This window comes from Dromiciops gliroides, chromosome 4 (assembly GCF_019393635.1).
Source record: "Dromiciops gliroides isolate mDroGli1 chromosome 4, mDroGli1.pri, whole genome shotgun sequence".
NCBI classification, from domain to species: Eukaryota; Metazoa; Chordata; class Mammalia; order Microbiotheria; family Microbiotheriidae; genus Dromiciops; species Dromiciops gliroides.
In genome coordinates, this window is record NC_057864.1 from 183,979,011 (window position 1) to 184,001,188 (window position 22,178).

Genomic DNA, 22,178 nt, shown 5'->3' on the forward strand with positions numbered 1-22,178 from the left:
AGAGAAAATGTAGAAGTAAATGGTCTTGAAATCCAGACCCACAAGCAGACCTTCGCAAGCACCAGGGGTGGAGGCAGGACAGGCATTCTTTCTGGCCTAATAACCCTGAGCTCAGAGACTGAGGGGATCCCAGGGTGAGCAGTAGCTGCAGCTCCTCCCCATTCCCCAGCTCCCCTTCCTGGGCCTCCTGGCCCCACCCTGACAACTGCCCCTTCCTTGAAGGTCACCACGACCAAAAGCCAGTCAGGCTCTTTCCATTCAGGTTTTTAATGAGCTGGGGCCAAGACCCCCAAGGAAGCACTAGTGGGGGAAGGGAAGGGGAGGCAGGTGTAGCACCCAGGCAGGCAGAGTCAGAGCCCCTCCCTCCACCAGCTTTTTTTGGGGGGGGGGTGCGGGGGGGGGGGGAAGAGTCCCAGACCCTTTAAATAATCACTATTAAAAAAAAAACTGATGGAAAGCTGGGGGCACAATGATTCCCTATCCCAGCCACTGGTTCTAGGGAGTTCCTGGTCCCGTAACACAGGCCCAAGCATAGTGGGCACACCTCTGCCTCTCCCCCAAGCCCAGACACCTATCACCCCAGCACTGCTGAGGAGGCAGGAGCTGGCTGCTCTCCCCTCACTTGTGTCCTGCCCCCCTGTGGTAGGACGTGTAAATACCACAAGACAGACACACCCCTAACCAGCAGAGTGAGCCCGAGTCCATCCAGCCCCTGCCCCTAACACTTTGAGGGGCAGAGGCTCTCCAGGAACAGTCTGGCTCTGGGGGGCAGGGGGAGGCCTAAAGGTCCCAGGCCCCTTGCCCAGGGCAGGCTTGTAGTCCAGGTTGCAGGAGGATGGGACGAATGCCGGCTGCTGCAGATGGCTGCAGTCCTGCTACGCTCGAGCACATAACTCCCCGACCCGCTGCCGGAGGTGGGAGGCAAACTCAAACATGGTGGCGGCCAGGCTCTGGTGGATGAGGTATCGGGGCAGCCGGCCCTGGTGTGGGGGGAAAGCGTCAGCAGACAGGAAGGAGCTCCACGTCCTTCTGGTCCCAGCTCCTCCCTCCAGGTTTAGAGAAAGGGAGAGAGAAGCGGTCCTTGAAAACCCTCCAGCAGAGGATGCTGAGCTCCTGTCAGGCAGCAGCAGCCAGGGCGCCTGCTCACCAGCAGGGGGCCCCTTCCGGCCAGGCAGCAGGGAGGCTCTATGTGGCTCCGGCCTGTGTCTAGCTCCAAGAACATGGTGTTCCTGCAGTCCTGGCTCAAACCCCACAAACAGCCCCAGAGCTGGGCGGGAGGTGGGAGGAAGGAGGGGGAGCACCCCCAAGTTGGGTTGGGTTTGGGTGGGAGGGATAGAGAAGGCAGCATGCTGGACTTGGGTGGGGCAGGGCGTCTGGAGGACATTCACAGAGTCCCCCTTGAAAGGTACCTTGAGATCTGTGTTGAGGACCCAGACAAAGGTGCAGACTCGAGGGTTGTTAGGTGCCTTGAGAACGATGAAGCCACCGGGTCCATTCTCACCCCTGGGCGCAGGGAAGGAAAAGAGTCAGGTCCAGTCTGGGCACCACCACCCCATATCCCAGCCAAACCAGCCTCCCCTCCTGAACTGAGCTGGGGAGCCGTGAAGTGTTGCTGGGGAGCCCCACCAGATTCCCTGATGCAGGGGCCCCCAGGAGGCCTTTGTCAGGGGCCAGAGGCAGGAGTGGCCACTTGGCTCCTGAGTGGGAAAGCTCAAGTCTGGCTAAGCGAGATCTGTACCATTGTGACTCCATCCCAGCCTCCCAGGGATGGTGGTTCTTGGTCACCCCCTCTAGGGCTAGCCTGGCTTTCTGAGGAACAGCACTAGCAGGACTGCCAAAGGGCCTTCGTAAGCACGAGGCAAAAGGAACCATTTTTTGTCCTCCAAGAGGCAAAGAGACCCTGGACGGGCATGTGGACTCCAGACAAAGGCTCTCTGCTCCTTCACTGTAGGGCCCAAGGTGAGAGATGGAGCAATTTGCAGGAGGGGCATCTAATTAAAATGGGAAGGAAATGCAATGGCTGACCCGGAAGATTTTGCCCTCCTCTCCTGGAGGGGCTCAGCCTCCTCATAAAGAGAGTCGGAGAGAAGTCCAAGACCATGAAGCAGCCGAGAAAACCTCCTAGCCCCGGCACCTGATGCCAGGGTCTGCTCTCCTCTCTCCTGCCCTCCCTGGGGGGCTGCCTACTCTAGACTGCACAGTCAGGACGACTCTTTCCTCAACCACCCTTCTCACTGCTGGGCTCCAGCAACTGAGCCCACACTGGCCAGTTGTGAGATTAAAATTGGATATTAGATCATAAATCTTCCCCACTTAACCTTTCCCTTAATTTATCTCCCAGACTAGTAAATGGAAGAAGCTTCTGGTTTTATAGTTAGAGCTTTTATTGTATGGTAGTCACAAGGTGATGTTGATTAGAAGGATAGGAAAGTAGAAATACAATACAAATCGTCTTAAGTCTAGGCTTCGTCTATATTCCGTATAAAACTCACCAAAACCCAAGGCCACCTTTGGGGAGAGAGACCGAGTCAAGCGCGTGCTGTTAACCAAGAGCCGGGCCGAGTCAAACTCCAGTCAGTGTCTGTCTGTGCAGCGCAGCCAGGAGACGAGTGGAGCAGGAAAAAAAGGCCCGGCTCTCAGGAAAGGTTAAGTAGGGGAGATTTATGATCTAATATCCAATTTTAATCTCACAGTTTGGCGACCACGAAGGGACTCTCACACAGTGGAGAATGCCTAGAGGCAATAAGCCGGTTAGTGGTTTCTCCAGTGATGTCCAGAGGATTACGGAACGTGAACACAGGGTGAGGACAGGGAGCACATTTAAGGGACATGAACACCATCCAAGTTGCCCTGAAGTTCCTGCCGAGACACGCCTGGGGACAGGGCCGTTCTCTTCAGGAGGGCCTCACCTGACATACTTGTGCAGTGGGGGCTTGGCAAAGTGCGTGGTAGCGATGCCTGAGGACAGGTATCTGTCCCTCCGCCTCTCGATTCGCCGGACATTCACAAAGTCCCTGGGAAAATGAAGGAAGTGAGGGAGAAGTTTAAGAGCAGGAGCTCACCAGAGTTCCTGCTTGGGTCGGACAAAGCAGGGAAGCAGCCTTTACCTGGGGGAGACCACTCCTCCTGCAGCCCCTGAAGAGACATCGTAGGTGACGAGAGTGTTGTCATCGACTCGATGGAGGACCTGGGAGTCAGGAGACAATCGATGCGAGCCTAGCCTCAGAACCGGGTGGCGACAGGAGGCTTCAGAGGGAGGGACGGGTGCCCCGGGATCTCTAGTTCCCTCACACACCAGGAGTCTAGGCCTCTTCCCTCCATTTCTACCCAAGGGCTTCAATTCCCTGTGCCACTAATCAGGGGAAGAGTTTCCTTCTGGGAAGGTGAGCAGTCCAAGGCCCCCCAGTCAGAGGAAAGACTTGGGGGTGTGGGTAAGACAGGCCTCTTGGCACACTCACCTGGCAAGCATTCACAGTCTTGTTCCAGAGGACCATTTTCTCTGGCTGCAAGATGACTTCCTGGTACACCAGCTCTGCTGGACACTGCAGAAATGCCTGATGGGGGAGGCAAAGGTGAGCACAGGGCTTGTTACCCTCCTCCTCAGTCCCAGGGGATAAGAAAGGGGCGGCCCTTAAGTATCCCACTTGGACCATCTCTTGATCCCTCGCACTTGTGAATCTCAAAGCCTCCCTGACTTCCTTGCATACTTTCTTGCTTGATAGGATTTCAAGGACTGGGAAGGACTCGGGAGCTCATTCTGTCCAAGTGAGAGGTAAATAGAAACCCCTCTTCCCATCCCCAATCTCCCAACCTCCAAGTGGTTCCCAGTGTCTGCTTGAAAACCTCTAGGGAATGGGAAACTTACTAGCTCCTGACTGAGCCCTTTCCACTTCTGGAGACCTCTTATTGTGAGCAAGTTTTCCCTTAAGGAGACTGAACTGTTTCTCCATACCATCCACCCACTGCTCCTGGCTATACCTTCTGGGGACAAGCAGAACAAAGCTGGGCCCCCCTCCACGACAGCCCCCCAGATATCTGACGATAGCTAAGGACCCTCTCTGGGGATCCCTGAGGAGATGGTCTCTTGAGACACTGGCTGGTCTGACAGGTAGGGCTGCAACTGGGACCCCCTATATGACTCCCATTGCCTCTCACCTTGAGGATGAAGGTCCTGCCATGGAAAGGAATTTCAATAGTGTACACTGTGTCCCCATACTCCTGGTGTAGGGAGAGAGGAGGCGGCAATGAGGGGGATTGTCAGTGGGGCTGAGAGAGGAAGGGGAGGCAGAGGAGCTCTGGGGTGATGGCAAGGATGGTCGGGTAAGGAATCGGCAGGGAGAGAGCATCCCTGGCCTAGTGACAAGCCCACCACAAGAGTGAGCGAGGACTGCTCTGCCTCTCCCTAGGATATCAGAGAGGGAAAGCTGGAATGCAATCTGGGGATCCAAGAGAGTACCAGTTCCTCTAAGACCCAGATGAGAGGCATGGATCTGATTTTCTGTGGCAAGAATTCAGCCTTCATCAGGCAATCCTGTGCCACCACTGCTGGTCCACTTTTTCTGGCCAGATCCTTCCCCATCACTCCCACCTCACAAAGCTTTGGGCTCACATTATTCTTTTCAAACTTCCAATTCGCCTCTTGAGCCAGGATTTGGTCCACCACCTCCATAGCTTCCTTCCCCTGCTGGATATACTCCCGATCCTAGTACAATCCATATGTACGTTACTCAAACAGGTCCATGCAATGTTCTGCCCCCACCCCACCCCTTCCCAGAAGAGGCAGAGAGAAGAGAGGAAAGAGGCCTGGAGTCTGAGGAAGCACAGGATCCCTCTCCCTGTGGCTGCCCCATCTTCCCTCAACATATCCCTCATTCTCCCTCTCCAGGGCGGATCCCACCCACCTTGGCTCTCTTCATTCTTTCCCACGTTTCCCCCATCAGACTTCACTGACTGCAGAGTCCAGTGATGATACGGCCCATGCTACCTGCCTGCCCCTAGCACTGCTCAGGCTGAGAAGGAACAGACAATTGATTATCAGAACACCCTTGACCCAAGAGCTCTTGTCTAAAGCCCCTTCTTAATCTGTCCCTCTCAAAGACAAGTGACCCTTTCCTTGAGGACAATGTTCTGGGGGGGGAATGGCAAATACCTGGCTAGAGAAGCCTTTCCTCCCAGCTCCTTCATCATCAGATTCATTATCAGACCCTAAAGAAGCCAAGTGGAGAGAGAGAGAAAGCAGTGTAATGGGGGCAAGAAGGCTTGCATGTAGGGGGCAGCTAGGTGGCACAATGGATAAAGCACCAGCCCTGGATTCAGGAGGACCTGAGTTCAAATCCGGCCTCAGACACTTGACACTTACTAGCTGTGTGATCCTGGGCAAGTCACTTAACCCTCATTGCTCCACCCCCCCCAAAAAAAAAGGCTTGTAGGTGTGTGTATGAGGGGATGGGTAGGGATATTCTCCCTTTGGAACCTGATACAAAAGAGGAGCCAGAGCATTGCCTCCCTTCCCTCCCCTGCCCTCTCATTCCCACATGGATCCAACTGCTCGAGGCCACCTCCCTTCTCAGTCAGTCTTCAGGAAGGCTAGAGAAAAAAAGGGGTGACTATGTATGGAGTCAGTGACAACATTAAGGAGAAGTTACATGTCTTACCTGCAAATGACTCTGGAGGAGAATAGAACTGCCCTTCAGACAAGGCCCCAGGGAAGAGCAGGGGGCCCCGGGCGGCAGCAGCCTGGGCAGCCAGATACCCTGGGGGATAGAGCCACAGATGCTTGTTCCTTTTCCTGAGCACCCTCCCCATCCTCCCCTCAGCACAGTGCTAGCACAGGTAAGCCCCACAGTGCTAGCCATGGAAAAACATGTCTCCTGCGCTGGACGGGGCTGGTCTGGGCCCATGCTCACAATATTGTTTGTCTCTCCCGGGGTCTATGGGTGACAGTGACAGGAAAAATGGCAAAGGAAAAAAGACTCCAGACAAAAGGAAAACCAAAAGTGACAGCCACTGTTGAGCGGCCATCAGTTGAGAGACTTGGGAGAAAAATCCCAAGACTTTTGCAGTTGCCCCTGGACTTCTCAGGAACACCAGAAGGGTTTCCTCTATTGGGGTAGTGCTCTTCCCGAAGCGTGCGCCCGCTCTCTCTCCTACCTAAGGCACCTTTCCCCTGGCCCTGCCAATCACTGGATCGTAGGATTTAGAGCAAGGGGCAACCTTATAGGTCATCTAGTCCAGTCTCCTCACGTCACCATGAGGACACTGAGGCCCGGAAACCTAAAAAGGACTTGGCCAAGATGACCCAGGCAGAAGGGGACAGAGCTAAGCCTCCAATCCAGGCCTCCTGACTTCAATCTGGGGGTGCTTTCATTCCACTGTGCTTCCCCCAGTAGCACTCACATCGCTCCTCCTCTGCCTCCTGCGTTAGGACCTTGAAGTCAAGGAACCAGGTCTCCAGCCAGGCGATGACAAAGGAGACGATGGTGAGCACGTAGCCAAAGGCGCCTCTGCTGAGCAGCTGGGGAGAGTCGGCTGGGTTGGGTGAGGGGGTGGCTGCCTCCCTCCCCCCAACTCTACCGCTGGGAAGGCCAAAGCTTGGGGAGGCTGTGAGTGTGTGTGAGGACAGACCCTTTCCCTGCTCTCAACAGCTCGGGAGCCCTCTGGTTTCTCTGCACAGAGGGACACAGGCTGGCACTACAGCAGGAATGACTGAGACTGGACCTAAGGGAGAACTTCCCAATTATCCAAGTGGCTGGGGCTCCTGAAATCAAGAAGCTTCAGGAAAGGGAGAGGAAACAGAAGAAGAGTTTCCTTCTCTGGAGATTGCTGGGACAAGTCCCCAGCCCCCCTTCACCCAAACATGCCTATCCAAAGAGAAAAGAGGGACTGAGTACAGTTGTACCGAAGGGCCGGAGGGCATCCTCCACCACCTTCCACCAGAGCCCCTAAGATAGCTCCCCTGGCAATAAGGGGCATATTTCTCAGCCTCTTTCTCACCGAGATTCTCACCCCTTCCCCTACAAACCCCATCTAGGCTCACTGACCTGAGAGAGGATGACCTTGACAATGAGGAAGGCACTGGACACCAGCGTGGTAATCTGGCCAGAGGAGGGGAAAAGAAGCCAGAGGTTCAGGCCCCTCTTTCTACCCGTTCCCCCACTCCCAGTCTCCCAATGTCAAAGCAACTCAAGTATTCCCTTGTGGGGCTCTCCAATGTGAACTAAGCCCGGGGCTCGGCATCTTACCGCGATCACCCACCAGTGTCGAAGTCTCAGCACAGCATAGCCCATCAGCAGCCCCGAAAACCGAAAGAAGGCTAGAAGCTGGGGAAGGGGGCAATTCAATAAGCATTCATTAGATGAGTGGGCAACATGCATCTCAGTCCTGTACTTGGTGTCCCAGGTGATCCAGGATGAGACATGGGGCCCACCCCCAACTCCCAGGGCTTACACCCAAACTGGAAATGAAGCCGTCCCCTTTCTCACTTCCCAGGTTCCTTCACTGCTAGTTTGACTGACTTTGTTCTCCCACGGGGCAAAGCCGGTGGGGCCACACTTCCTCTAAGCAGTTTTCCCAGATAACGCCTGTCCCTCTGGGAGACCCCTTGAAGGGCAGGCCTCACCCAACCATCCTTGTCTGTTGACATGGGGGGAGGGTCTGGGTGTCTTCTTCAGGAGGCTGGGAGCTTCCTAGGGGCAGGGGCTACATGGTTTTCCCCATTAGACTGGGAAGAAATGCTGAGTGAAAGGGAACAAAGGGAGCAGGAGAAAATCCCAAAGCATGATCTGAAAGCCGCCCACGGGCTGCTTCCTCCACACTTGGGTCACTCACAAAAATATCGAAGAAGGAGGTCTTGAAGTTGTAGTTGATGACCTCTTTCTCCAGATTCTTCTTGATGCCTGTATTTGACTGTGAGTAGGGAACACAGAGGAAGAGATGGTGAAATGGCCCAAGCATTGGCCAGGGCAGGTCCGCATGTCCCCCATACTTTGCTTTCTGCCAAAAAGGTCGATGGGGAAGAGAAACTTGTGGCTTTAAAGGTGTGGTGTAAGCAGGGTAGTGGTGAACTCTAAATCCTCTCCGTGCCCTCTGACATAATACCCACAGCCATATATTTCTGGAGCATGAAGCAGGCTCATCGAATGGGGCAAACAGTTCTGGGCAACTCAAATCCAAGAACTTAGGGTTCCAGAGTCACTCAGCCCCAAGACAGGGGGAGTGTGAGGAGAATCTGGGGGCAGGCTGGGGGCTTTCATTTCCAAGGCAACCCAGACTGGCAGAAGCAAGTTTAAGCGAGCTCTGGGTACATATGTGTAAGAAATATACAAGACTGACATGGAGACAGAAGAGAGATAGGGATGAGGAGATCTAGAAAGTCTCTCCCTCTCTGAGGGTAGAGGAGGTACGAGTCCTTGGCCTGCCTCTCATACAGGAGGACATGGATCAGTTCCCAGTGAACACAGTATTTGCATAACTTAATATCCCTCCACCTTCCCAGCCAACGATCCATCTAAGGAGTCAGAGGGGGCTTGAGGGCAGGGGATGGGGAGAGAATGGGTGTTGGGCAGTGGTGTCAGACAGAGCCTCAGGTGGTAAATCAGTTGATTAGATTTGCCTCTAATGGGGAGAATCCATCACTCTGCCTGGTTGGCCAGGATGAAGGAATAAATGGATGGGTCGTTCTTCTCCCTCATCCCCCGCCATGTACACGTGGTTTAATTCTGTCAGTTTCCCCTTTCCGCTAGGAGAGGACTTTGGGGAGACGGAACCCTCTCCAATTCTGGCTAAGAGAACTGGACTAGAAAGGGAGTGTGAGAGTGGGGGCACATGGAGGGCAACCAAGGAATGATATGAGTCTGACCGCTTGAGAGCAGCAGGGCTTGGTCATCTACTTTACACAGCGCCATTCAGATGAGTCTGCTAGTGCAAGGAAGAAGGCAGCTGCCCCACCGGCAGTGCCTCCTGTGGCACAATGGATGGAGCAAAGGCCTGGGGGTTAGGCTGCCTGGGCTCTGGTCCACTGACAAGCTCTACGACCTTGGGCAAATCACTTTGTCTTTGTAGGCCTCAGTTTCCTCATCTATAAAAATGAGAGCACCACCTGCCCTGCCTATCTCACAAGGGTGTTGTGAGGCTCAAATGAAATCATGCACAGAGAGCCTTTGAAAACTGTAAAGCACTAGAGTAATTGAAGGTGGCAGCATTATTCTCCTCCCATTTCTCTGGATCTTCTTCCTTTTCAAACCAACAACCCATGGCTGCTCTCGGGACTCTGGTCTCAGCCCTCTCTGCGTGCTGATCCCTCAGAGAAATCATTCCCTTTTCCTCTTTATTTACCATTGCTGTGCTGAAGACAGGAATGAAATAAGGGGACCTGGGTTCTAATCCTGGCCCTGCCATTAACCACCTTCCTTTCTGGGGAAGGGTTAATACTGTCGGTTTCCCCTTTCACCTGTTACCCTCCCCTGTAACATCAGGGAATTGGACTATTGGGTCCCTAAAGTCTCTTCCAACTTCCTAACTCTTAAATCTCTGTCTCTAATCTTGACCTGTCCAGAGACCAGAGCTACAGACTTGGGAGTTGTGGAATCCTACCTGGATTAGTGGCCTACCCTTCTGGGCCATCCCGCTTCCAGGTTCACCTTTGGACAACCCAGACCATGCACCCTTGCTACACTAGTATTCCTAAGGCCCAGCTCTCAGAAAATCGGCCTCTGTTCAAACACCTCCCTGATGCTTCCAGGGTAGATCTAGATTACTTTGCCCGGTGCTTACAGCCCTTTCCAATCTGGTCCCAACCCACCTTTCCAGTTTACTCTAGCCTGTTACACAAATAATCAAAAATGAGCCTCCTTGTTGTCTGCCCGCAGATATATCATGTTCATTCCTGACCTCCTACCTTATCCCCCGTCTCCCTCTGCCTGAAAAGCCTGGTCCCTTCCTCTGCTTGGTGAAGGCCTGTCCATCTTCCAAGGCCCAGCTTCCTCTTTGAAGCCCTTCTCAGCCCACCCTCTCCCACAGAGATTTCTACTGTCTGGGCCACACACTTCGATTCTCCTAGACTGGATGCCAATGACAGTTATCTCTGTAACTTATATGTATAATGTCTAGCTGGGAACTCTGGCATGTACCTGTCTGTGCATATATGCCATGCTCCCAGAGCCTCACACTGGGCCTTGCTTGCAGACGGCAATCTATAAATGTCTGCTGCAGATGGGAGTCATGATGATAAAGAACCGAGTTTAGCCCATTCCTATTTTGGGGAGGATGGAATCCTACAAAATCTACACTGAGGGAGATTTCCCCAGCAGGAGGATAAGGTTCACTACAAAAAGGGGTGGGAAGAAGAGGAGCAGAGTTGGATTTTAGAGGCAGGGAACCAGAGAAAAGCTGAACTGAAGGGGACCTCAGAGCTCTGACACCTCATTTTACAGGGGAGGAAACTGAGGTCCAAAGAACAATTTGCACAAGGGGGCAGAGTGAGTTTCTAGATTGCTGGCCTCCCGGTCCAGCACTCTCAACAGCCTAGCTTCTTAAACTGGGGTGGCACGAAATCTGGCAACAGTAAAAGGTGATGTGTGGACAGCTAGGTGGCGCAGTGGATAAAGTACCAGCCCTGGATTCAGGAGGACCTGAGTTCAAATTTGGCCTCATACACTCGACACTTACAAGCTGTGTGACCCTGGGCAAGTCACTTAACCCTCACTGCCCTGCCAAAAAAAAAAAAAGATGACATGCACCTATTTTATATACCTATGTGCCTGGGGCCGTGTAAAAATTTCTTGGTGAAAAGGGGTTGTGAGTGGGAAAAGTTTAAAAAGGCCTGCTCTACCACATACCACCCTTTTACTTTCTAGGATATTTTGCCTCTGTTCTTTCATTTTGTCCTCAACCCTTCCTTGGGGAGGAGGGGGGCGGGGGAGGGGGTAGGCAGGGTAAGATCACTGTTGACAGATTTAAGGTCCAGAGACTCCAAGGTCGCTTAGCAAGTTGTCAACTAGACCAGAATTCAAATCTAGAATCAAAGAATATCAGAGACATGGGCGAGGCAGGGATTGACAATCTCCCCCCCCCCCCCCCCCCCGCCCCAATTCTAATGAGGGTTAGCTGAAGCCTAGAGGTCTGTCTGTCTGTCTGTCCTAGGGCCAAAGCAAACCCACGCACGTTCAGCTCAATGATCCAGAGCAGAGCGATGAAGAGCAGGTCGAAGGTGACGAAGAGGCAGAAGGTCCGGCGGACATCTGAAATGGCCCTGCGCTTCTCTGGGAGGGGTGGGAGGAAGGTCGGCTGGAAGTTCTGGCTTCTGCTCAGTGATGTGCTCAAGGAGGTCACAGCCGGAAGACTTTGCTCCAAGTCCCTTGATGAGCTGACAGGCAGCTTGGTCATCCTGGGGGGACTTCCTCCCCCCTCACTGGAGGGGAGGAAAGGCTTTCAGCAATAAATCTGTGAAGGTAAATGGGGGAGATGCAAGACAGAGCAAGACTGGTCTATTGCTGGGGGGGGGGGCGCATGACTGGGATCCAAATCTGGGACCTGGCACCTGCTGACTCACCATTAATGGCTCTAGCTCTATTCCCTCTGCTCCCAACAACCCTTCAGATAAGCTCACCAGACCCCAGGCCCTCTACTATGAACAAACACACAGCCCCCTCCCCCTCAAATCACGGCAACTTCGTAATTATCCAAGCACAGAGTCCCTAAAACTTTAGAATCTTCCTTTTTCTTAGCAAACGCTATTGGTCCATACCCATCCTCACCCCCACTGTCATTCCTTGGGATCTGGGTTCCTTCTTCTCCATACCCACTCTTCCCAAATCCCTCCTGGGGCACTCCTAAGAGTCCAGTCCAGTCCAGTCCAGCCGAAAGCTGGCCAGGCCGTTGTACTCTGCCAAGAGCCTGCCCCCCCTCTCTAGGAGGAGGGAGCCCAAGCTCTGTTCTTTGTTTGCTAAGGACAAAGCCACATTCCCTTCCCCCCCTCTCCTGGCAACTCTAGAAGTGGGGTGGAGATGGGGCTGGGGGCAGGGGGAGAACACTTCCCGGAGAATTCTTTATTTGAGTGAAGGCCTTCACGGAGCAGGACTAGTTTGCTAACAGTTGGTGGTGAGGGGAGAGGTGGGAGATATCATCTGCTTCCCCCCTCACTACCTGTGGTTGTTTCTCTGATTCTCGAGGAGGGAGGAGGGAAGTGGAGGCAGCACACACATCCCCAAGATCTAGCCTGTGAAACATCAAGGCTGTGGGGCATAGCTCACCAAGGAGCTCCCATTCCAAGGTACTGATAACATCTCCACAAGCGCCCAACAGTTTCTTAGTGCTTTATATTTTCAAAGCACTTTCACACCTAGTATTGCATCGTGAGGAAGGCAATTGATGGCTTACGTTTTTGTAGCACTTTAATGTTTGCAAAGGGCTTTACTCCTTTGGGCTACATGGCAGTCTTGTAAGGTAGAGACCATTATTGCCCCCACTGAGGTGAGGAAATTGGGGTTGACAGAGATAAAGAGATTTGCCCAAGGGTTACACAGTTGGTAAATGTCTGAAGGGAGGGAGAATCAAGCCCAGGTCTTCCTGATTCCAGGCCCAGCACTCCATCTGCTTTGTCCCAATGCCTCTTAGGTGCTAGTATTCCCATTTTGCAGATTTGGAAACTGAGAAGTGAATCATTAGCTTAATATCTCAATAATTTCCTCCTTGATCCAAAGTGTCTATGATCTCCTTAGAGATTCCAGAATGCAAAGAGGCCTCTCCCCAATACCTCCAGAAAGAAGCCTGATGTTCCCTTCCCTTTGCTACACGAAGAAGCAGCTACCCCCAACTTCAAAGAGGGATGGTTTGGGGGATGAGGGGTACCTGGATTCACTTCAAATAATGCTCTGTGGTGAGTGGTCAGTCCAGAAAGATATGCTACAACCTCTTCTAGCCACTTCTCCCTCACTTTTCCTAAAACCATCTCTCTTCCACCTCCTTCCAAAAGGATGGACTCTAATGAATTACAAGTGAAGGACCTCACCAACCACATGGAGGATCTCCTTGTAGGAGAGGAAAAGGGAAACTCTGGCCTTTCTGCTTCTGGCAAGATCCAACCAATCCCATTCTAAAGTCACATTCATTTTCAGGACCACTTAAGGTAGGTGAGGTGAGAACAAAGAGACAAGCAACTGGCCTGCTACCTGGTATTAATCAGGGTCTGCTTCTCCCCTTTCTCTACCATGTCCCTGGATTTCCCTCGCCTTCAATAATCAATCATATGATATCGGGTGGGGCACAGCATAGGGGTGAGGTGGGCTTTGGAGAAGGGGGTTAATCTGTACTCTGTTCTCTAGGCAAGACCACACCTAACTCTGCCCCAACCAGAAAGAGTGATTTTGCTTTTAAAAGACTTCAGATTTTTAAAAAATCACTGAAGCTCCGCCAAAGTCATGAGGGAAACTCTAAGGCATCCCCAATGCTCACAGAAAAACCTGCAAGTTGGATGCCAACTCCTCTTCCTATCCCCCTGCCCAAATTATCTCTTTGCACATTAAAGGCAAGCTCAAGCCATATATGTATGGGGACCGTGGGCAGCTTATGGGGGGCAGGGGAGGAGTGAGAATAGGCAGCATGTATGTGTGTTCTTGTGCCTTCTAAGAATGGGACCCAGGAGTCCTTTCCCTGAAGGAAAACAAGGGGAACAGTTGTGACCCCATCAATAATGCTTCTCATCACTGACAGAGCATCCCTGGGGGTGAGTTCATCTTGATTTGGGTTCCATCATCCACAGGGCTGGCCCAATTCTTTCCTGTGGGAGAGTGAGGCGGGATATGGTGACTAGCTAACCATGGGCCACCCCAATGTCCATTAGCAGTGGGCAGCATCACAACACTGGTAAATGCCCATCTTTCACTCCCCTTTGAAAGAGGAAGCTCCAGGGCTCATGATATTTACTAACATCCTCTGTCTTTACTCATGTCTGCCTCCATGTCTCTCCTTCCATGATGGCCCCTCCTCTCATCAGCTCTCTCCTCCTTCATCTGTGTGTTCCCTCCCTAAATTTTATGTCTCTACTTTGTCTCTCTCCTTCCCAGGTCTGTTTCCACCGTCTCCATATTTTTTTCCTTCTAAGTTTCTCCTCAAAACTAATGCTGCAGCTCTCTCTCTCTCTCTCTCTCTCTCTCTCTCTCTCTCTCTCTCTCTCTCTCTCTCTCTCTGCATATCTTCTTCCTCAGTCTTCCTTCCTCATTTCTCCTTCCCTCCCCCTTCCTTCAAGAGCAAATACAAATGACAACAGCTTGGGCATGAGACATTACAGCACCAACACTCACTCACACCCCCAGATGAACCCAGGAGAAGGGAGAGACACGATTGGGGGCAGCAGGGGGATGGCAGAGATAAGATTGAAAGAAGAAATACAAGCAAGCTGGAGAAACAAATATTGGGTGGGCCTTCAAAAAATGTGCAAAGAATTGGGGGATGGGGCAAAAGTCAGAGAAAGGAGTTTCTGTGAGGATTCTTTCTTGAGGATTGAGTTCCAATCTTTTCAGACAGACAGAGATCTGGTTTGGGACTCAGGAAATCTGGATTCTTCAGAGGATTGTCATCCTAATCTGGATTCTGTCACTGATTAGTTGTGTCCCTGGGCATGTCATTCCTCCTGTTTCCTCCTCAGTAAACAAAGAGATTTGGACTCTATCTCGAAGGATCCTCCCAGTCCTGATGGGTTCTAGGGTTCTCTGAAGTCAAGAACAACTGAATTCTCAGTCTGAAAACCAAGCTCATAGATCCCTAAGGCCTTCTGGCCTACTCTACTCTCTCCACTAGGCCAGGGTAGGCAGGACAGGGAAAGACAGCAAGGGCAGCAGCTGGGGGTGGGCGATCCATTAGCTGCTGTCTTTGCTCTATTATTGGGACATTCCTTAGCATTTTAATATAACTTGCCCCAATTTCTTCCATGGGCATCTCAGTGGGCACACGCCTAGTTTTAATAGTATCCTTAGATCAATCTGTGTTTTTACATATGAACAGAGGAAAAAGAATGGGGGAGTGCTGGGGTGTCAGAGGCAGTCTGCCTATCGCTCATGCCACCGTGGGAAGTGGTAAACTCTCTGGCCCCCAGTCCAACCAGCCTGCTGCTAATGTCCTTATGACAGTCTCTGGTACGAGCTCGCGCTGGTAGAGGTGTTATAGAGTGAGTTGCAGGGCGTGAACAAGTCTGCCTGGGACGGCTGCAGATTTGACATTCAATTTGTTAGTGGGAATTGAGTTGCTAAGGCAAGAAGGAGTGTTTGAAGTTTTGACATCCTAGGGTGGAGGGGGAAAGCAATGGAGTCAGAGGAACTGGGTTCAAATTCCACTTCTGATATCTGCAATCTGTGTAACCTTGGGCAAGTCACTTAACCCCCTGGGCCTCGATATTCTCATCTGAAAAATGAAAGCATTGAACTGGAGAGAAATCTATGTGTTAGGTCTCCAGACTCTTAAATGTTAGAACTGCAGGAGACCACAGAGCTTATCTAGGCCGAGGGTTATTAACCTTTTTTTTTTGGTTTAAATCACATGCCCCTTTTGGTAGTAGGAACCTGTGGATCCTTTCTCACAATAACGTTTTTAAATTCACAAAATGTGAAATTGCAAGGAGAATCAATTACTCTGAAATAAAGAAGAAATATTTTCCCCATATGAGTTCCTGGACCCACCAATGAGATGAGAACCCCTGATCTAGGCTAAATCCCTCATTTTACGGAGCGGGGTGGGGGGGAGTCTGAGCCAAGCCTAACAGACAGCTGGCCCTGAGCAGAAAGAGATGAGAAATCAGAGAAAAACAGAAACCAGAAACAGTTTTCTTCCCTTTCTTCCTAGGAAAAACTAAAACCTGGTTCAAGATGCAAGAGTACAGCTGGAATGCCTCATGCAGGCTTTTAACAAGAGATTTCTGAGTGGAAGGTAAACAGCAGGGTGCCTGGAGAGGGGCAGGGGAGAGCTCGCAGAAGCATGTCCACAGCTCCTAGCCCCACTCTTCCCACCAGGTACGCCTTTCTGACCACTTTCCCCTATCTCTGCCTAAGGTGTGATTCTACCCTTTGACACACACCAGACCAGCTGACTGGTCACAATTACCCTCTGAAGCCACAAAGAGCCTGCCTGACTTCTGAAGAGGAAGTTTCCCCGAAGTGGGAAGTGAGATGGTCTCAGGGCCTAGGTTATTCCCACACCCACCCATCTGGTCTACAGCCCTCTTCCTGGACAAGGGCAAGAGTAAATACAATTGGGCAATCTGCATTCCATTTCTCTAGTGCTTCAAACTGTTCATTTGAAATCATTTTCTGATGATAATTCTGTGAGGCAGGGTTCTCAATCTTCATATTACAAATGAGGGACCTGACAGAGAGAGGTTAAGTGATTTGCCCAGGATCACACAGCTATTAGGGGTCAGAGTGGGCATTCAGACTCAGTCCTAAAGAGGAGTTGCAGGCTCTTTCTACTACACCACACTGCTCTTATATAGGACAATGATGACCAAGAAAGCAAGAAGTTGGGGACATCCTGGGTTGTGGATTCGTGACCTTAAGTGCCCAGCTCTGGGGGAGGGCTGAAGGCTGCAGGGGAAGAGGGGGTCCGCTCTGGGGAGAGGGGAAGGAGCCCCTGGAATGGTCATTACAGCCAGCTCCTCCCAAGAGGCTGGAAAAGAAATTCAGTCAAGTCAGGAGCAACATCATGGCTCTAGTGACCCAACCCCCTCCTTCCCTGTGAGGATCTGGGGGAGTCAGAGCCACCTCTGTTTCATGAGCACCTCCCTCCCACCCCCTGCCATGCTGCCAATGCTCTCAGCAGTTATTAGGTGGCAGCAGCAGTGGATTTCGCATGGCTCAGCACAGGTCCCTGGCCCCCACCCCCCTCTAAAACACACATGCTCTCTGAAGTCACACCTCATAACGTACAGTCAGCCCAAAATGCCAGGCTCTTCCACTATCCCCCCTCACGGCCCTACAGACTTCAAGCTTTGTCTCATAGGTTAATCAGCCAGTCCTTACTCGTTCGAATGTCTCCTTCACCAAGTCACCAAGCCAACCAATTTCCCCTGGGTCCCCCACACTGAGAAAGAGGAGTCCTGGGCAGCCTCTACTCCATGCCTGGTGGGGGGGGGTCCCCACAATCAACATGAATGACGAAGATCCATGAGTAACCAGACTACTTTGATTCCACAGCCCCCCACCCCCAGCCCAACTTGCACAGTGGAGCTGTACAGAGGAGCTTTGCTCCTTCTGTTTTTCTTCACTATGTCTGGGACAAAGAGGAAAGGGCCTTGAAGCTGGAGAAGCCACACCCCCAAGCTCCTAATAATAGGAGGTGAGATACGGAGCCACTGCTAATACCCAGCATGGATGAGGTTGCTAGGGACCTGTCCTGTTCTTCCCCCTGGGGCGCCCCCTGACCCCATACATAGTCCACACGACTTCATGAGGGCACAGGGTCAGTGACAGTTGGCACAGCAGATGGGACATGGCCGAAGACATCTAAGACAGGCTGTTCTCCTGGGAAACAAAGAGAACAAGAAACTGGTATGACTCCAATGGGAGGTGTCAGTTCACACTGGGCAAGTATATGCAAATGCACGCAAAATTCACTTTTTACAGCCATCTCCATCTGACCTGGATGAAGGGAGCTCAAGAGTCTCTTAAATGTGGCCAGGAGCAAACAGGCTAGTGGCAAAGGTTCCTCTTGCCTTCACTCCTGAAGTCCAGAGAGCTCCCAAGTGCCAGGGACCAATGCCAGACTGGGGTGGTAAGGGGGAAAGCATCTACTGCACTTTCCCCAAAGTTTCAAAAAAGAAACTGAGGATGAGAATGGGAATGGGGAGGCAGCAGGATGTTGTCTCCACCTCCCTCAACTCTAAGCCAGGGCCTGTTGTGGGAAAGGCCAATCTAGTTCCTCAGAGGGTCCTGCCCTGCCCTTGCCTTTCGGAGGTCAAATCAGAAGCAATTAAGGGTGGATGGAGGGGGAAGCTACCAACCTTTGGTGGAGCCAACCTCACCTTCCTTCACACTGCCCAGGTTTCTCTAGAGAAGCTAAAAGCCTCCTGCCTTGGAAGGAAGAACAGGTCTTAATCTCATGGTGGGGAACAATCACCTGTCACCAGACCTCCTTCCCTGTCTCTGAGAGAGCCAAAGGACAAGGCTGAACAGGTCATGAAGCTGGTCCTGGACTGCATTTCTCCATCCATTTTTTGTTCATTTGTTTGGTTTTTTGGTTTTTTTGCACGGCAATGAGGGTTAAGTGACTTGCCCAGGGTCACACAGCTAGTAAGTGTGTCAAGTGTCTGAGGCCGGATTTGAACTTGGGTCCTCCTGAATCCAAGGCCAGTGCTTTATCCACTGTACCACCTAGCTGCCCCTTCCATCCATTTTTTTTTTTTAAGTGAGGCAATTGGGGTTAAGTGACTTGCCCAGGGTCACACAGCTAGTAAGTGTTAAGTGTCTGAGGCGGGATTTGAACTCAGGTCCTCCTGACTCCAGGGCCAGTGCTCTATCCACTGTGCCACCTAGCTGCCCCCCTTCCATCCATTTTTAGCATGGGGACAAAGAAGTTCACGGCACCTATTTCTGGGACAGATGCTTCTTCCCTCTTCCCCTGTCTGAGGGAGAGCAGAGGGCTCATTCAGGTAAGCAGAAGGTTACTGGGGAAGTGAGAGGCTGGAGGTGGGGAAGACAGAGTGACATCAGAGATACCAAAAGCTGAAACCTCTGCTTATTTTGCTCTCTCAGCTGTGTTTGGGAAGGGGAACCTGGGACAGAAAAGCAAAACCAGAACCCATATTCTCGGCTCTGGCTTCCCAGATTCCATCCCCATACCCCCTCCAGTGGCCCAGCCCCTCCTTAAGGGAGGTGATCAAGAGCTAAGTGGCAAGTACCCAGGCCCAGCATTGGTCCTTGGCAGCGATCTGGGCTTCTGAGGTGAGGTGGAAAAAAGCCTATCCATACAAGGTGAGCACCTCCTCCCCCAAAGCAAGAAGGCTTTTGGCTTTTCTAGAGAAGCTTAGACAACAGAGAGGCAAAGCTGGCCTCCTTCAAAAGCTGGTGGCTTCCCCCTCCACAATATCCCTGTGAACCTGGTCCTGCTCATAGGATAGGTAAATAGGGAAGGTTTTACCCCTACCCCAAGTATCAGTTGTCTGGATTCATTAATTCAGTTGGTTAAACAGGCTACTCATGAGGCCAAGGAGCTGGGTTCCTTTTCCCTGAGGGCCAAATCCCTTCCCACAGGGTCAAAGTGTTCCAAGGAACCTGGGCCAGGGCAAATACCCTCCCAAATGTGTACTGGGGGCCAGTGACATGAGGTTTCAAATGATGACATGTGGCTGGCTGAGCAGAGAGAAAGGGAAAGAGCCCTGCTGGTTTTGAATTCCAGCCCCTGTTTAGCTGTGTGCCCCTTGACAAATCCCTTCACATCTCCCAGTCTCAATGTCCCCATCCGTTAAAATGGAGATAACTACTTTTTTGTTGTTGTTGTTGTTGGTTTTGGGTTTTTTGCAGGCAATGACTTGCCCAGGGTGACACAGCTAGTGTCAAGTGTCTGAGGTTGGATTTGAACTCAGGTCCTGCTGAATCCAGGGCCAGTGCTTTAACCACTGCGTCATCTAGCTGCTCCGTTAACTACTAAAGAAACAACTCAAAGCATCTATGATTCTCAGGGACATGGGTCAAGGGTATTGTTTTTGTTGTTTGTCCTTCATTCTCAAAGAGAATCGTGACAGATATCAGGACTTGCAGTGAATTGGATTTAAGTGAGGCAGGGCTGTGCAAAATCACCAGCCTCACTCTCTCCTCCAGAGCCATCTTTGTCCAGTGGCAAGATATATGTATGTATGTATAAAATATCAGGATGAGTGGAGATGGCCCTCAGTGTGGAAGGCAATTGGGGTTAAGTGACTTGCTCAGGGTCATAGAGCTAGTAAGTGGTCCTCCCAGCTTCAGGGACAGTGCTCTAATCCACTGTGCTACCAAGCTATGCTCAAAGGTGTCACTTTCCTATGGAAAAGACTGCACTTTTTGACAACGATACACAATTCCATTGATGTCTCAGCTCCTTGCTTACTGGCTCCTCCCTCAAAGTCTCACTTTTACCTGCAACTCCAAGACAAACTAGGCTGGGTCCTTAAGCAGCTTCTCCACCTGAATGCCCATGATGAGATGAAGGAGCTCTAAGAGTCCTGTAGATGGTCTTGTTATTCTGGAATATCACTCCAACTCAACCTCATTCATACTAAATCCTCTGGGGTTGGATAACTCCCTGAAGTAAATAGCTGCTGGGACAAATGTCCAAGAACCTAGACTACTGGCACAACCTAATCTCTTGGAAAAGGAGTTACAAGGCAAGCATGTCTCCTGCTGCTCTGTAATCTAGGGGATACCAATTCTCCACACTCCTATTCTTTGTCTGGTAGAAGAAAATAACTTCCAGCTCACTTACCAGATGAACAAACAAGGCCTTAATCTCTTCAGGCCTTGTTCACAGCCTTGATTTCCTCCTTTATAAAGTGAGAGGGTTGAATGAAATGACCTAAGGTCCTTTCCAGCTTATCCATAAGTTCTATGAGGTGAGATGATTAAGGTATAGTCTTTCAGAGAATCCTGAGCTGTGCACAAGAGAGGTTGGCAGTCAAGAAGGTATTGGTCTCCAACCTAGGTTCCAACCTCACTGGTCTTCTAGGTTTCCAGTGTGGCAGGATTGTGGGTAATTTAAGGATTTTGAGAGAAGATCATTAATCCAAGGAGGGGAAAAGGAAGCTGCTGAACCTTGTTGCTGCTTCATCCCTCTCTACTATCCAGATGGGTCCTACCTAGATCAAGCTTAAGTATACAATAATCATGACAAGTTTCCTGCAGCCCTGCCCCCTTCACACAGATCTCTCTTTTTAAATCTATTCTAACACTGGAGGGTGGGGAAGGTGTCCCTGAGACTCCTGAACTGGAAGTAGGGGGAGGATGATGGCCTTTTAACCTAGGTTCCAATGACACTGCTCTTGCAAGTGTGTGTCTGGCACAGTTATAAGGGATAAAATCACTTGGGGAGCACTAAGGAGTTGGGGAGACATTGGTGATGCAGTCTTATGTAAAGTTATACTTCCTAACCCCCAAATGCATAAACCCCTGCACCAGTACCCCCTACCCTTGGAAGTGCTGAGGGTCTAGGAAGTCCTTATGACAGTCCTGAGACTGCTGGGCTGGGCATGGGCCTGTACGTTTACGGGTGACTCAAGGAGTGAGTGGGGGGCAGGTAGGGGGTGACAAGTGGGAGGGGAGGTGTGGAGGAAAGGAGGGGATGCTAAGCCCCACGCCCACATTATCTCAATACCCCCTTCTCCTCCTCCCAAGCCTCAGGGTACAGGGCCCCTACCCCCATACACAGACCTGCCCCCCACCCCCACTGGTGGGACTGGTGGGCGACCCCTAGAAAGAAAGGTGTCAACAACTCGGAGCGGGGGTTTAGGATGGGAGGGAGGCTACATCCTCCTCGACTTTTCACTCGAGTTTCCTGTCCCGGTATGATTGCTCCCTCCCCCTCTCCCCCAGTAGAATCCTAGGTGGGAGAGGTGGGAGGGGGCGACTTCCCGCCACCTACGGAACGGCGCACGCGCAGAAGAAACCCCCCCCTTCCCCTTCCAGGCTCCGGAAGAACCGAGAAGGCCAGAGAGAGAGAAAGAGAGTGGGCAAGAGCCGGAACCTGGGACGCGGAGGGGTGAGGGCAGGGACGGACGGAGGGAGCGCGGACACCAGTCCGGAAGTAGAGAGCAGTAGGCTGAACCGAACATCCTCACCCGCACATCACTTACCTTGGTCCTGTTCTCTTTCCCAGGGCCCGATGGCTCCATGACGGTTGCGGCTCCGGCCCCTCCTCCTCCTCCAGTTCCCGGTTGTCCGGTCCCGGCAGCGGACCAGACCGGAAGTCACTCGTCTTACCGGAATCACTTCTTCCGGAGTTGAGCCCGCCCCCGGGTCCCAGGGCACCAGCCGTAATTCTCTCTAAGTCCAGCCCCTTAAGCAATGCCCCTCCCTCTTGTGCCCAGGTCCCGTCCCCTGTCCCGCCCCTAGCTCCAGTCCAGCCTCAGAACTGGGAGGCTGGAGCTAGCGGCTATTTAGAAGGTAATGTTCAGGAAGGACTTCCCTTCTACCCAGAGACGGGACATACCAAAATGAGGGTAGGGAAAG

The 22,178-nt window shown here is 51.8% G+C and overlaps 1 protein-coding gene across 4 annotated transcripts; it reads right to left on the reverse strand.

The window, feature by feature from the left end:
• Positions 1–251: 251 nt before the first annotated feature.
• STARD3 (StAR related lipid transfer domain containing 3) lies at positions 252–22,178 on the reverse strand. 4 transcript variants are annotated; one of them, XM_044005547.1, is made up of 15 exons: positions 21,803–22,178; positions 11,161–11,439; positions 7,828–7,905; positions 7,242–7,319; positions 7,041–7,094; positions 6,397–6,514; positions 5,655–5,753; positions 5,150–5,205; positions 4,610–4,702; positions 4,156–4,218; positions 3,459–3,554; positions 3,108–3,187; positions 2,910–3,014; positions 1,410–1,503; positions 252–980 (listed from the first exon to the last, which is right to left on the reverse strand). In XM_044005547.1, the coding sequence occupies exons 2-15, from the start codon at positions 11,380–11,382 to the stop codon at positions 876–878; spliced, it is 1,341 nt and encodes a 446-aa protein (XP_043861482.1). In that variant the 5' UTR covers positions 11,383–11,439; positions 21,803–22,178; the 3' UTR covers positions 252–875. The 4 variants fall into 4 exon arrangements, with proteins under 4 accessions (XP_043861482.1, XP_043861483.1, XP_043861484.1 ...); XM_044005548.1 differs by lacking the exon at positions 21,803–22,178 and adding an exon at positions 11,754–11,871; XM_044005549.1 differs by lacking the exon at positions 21,803–22,178 and adding an exon at positions 11,744–11,865.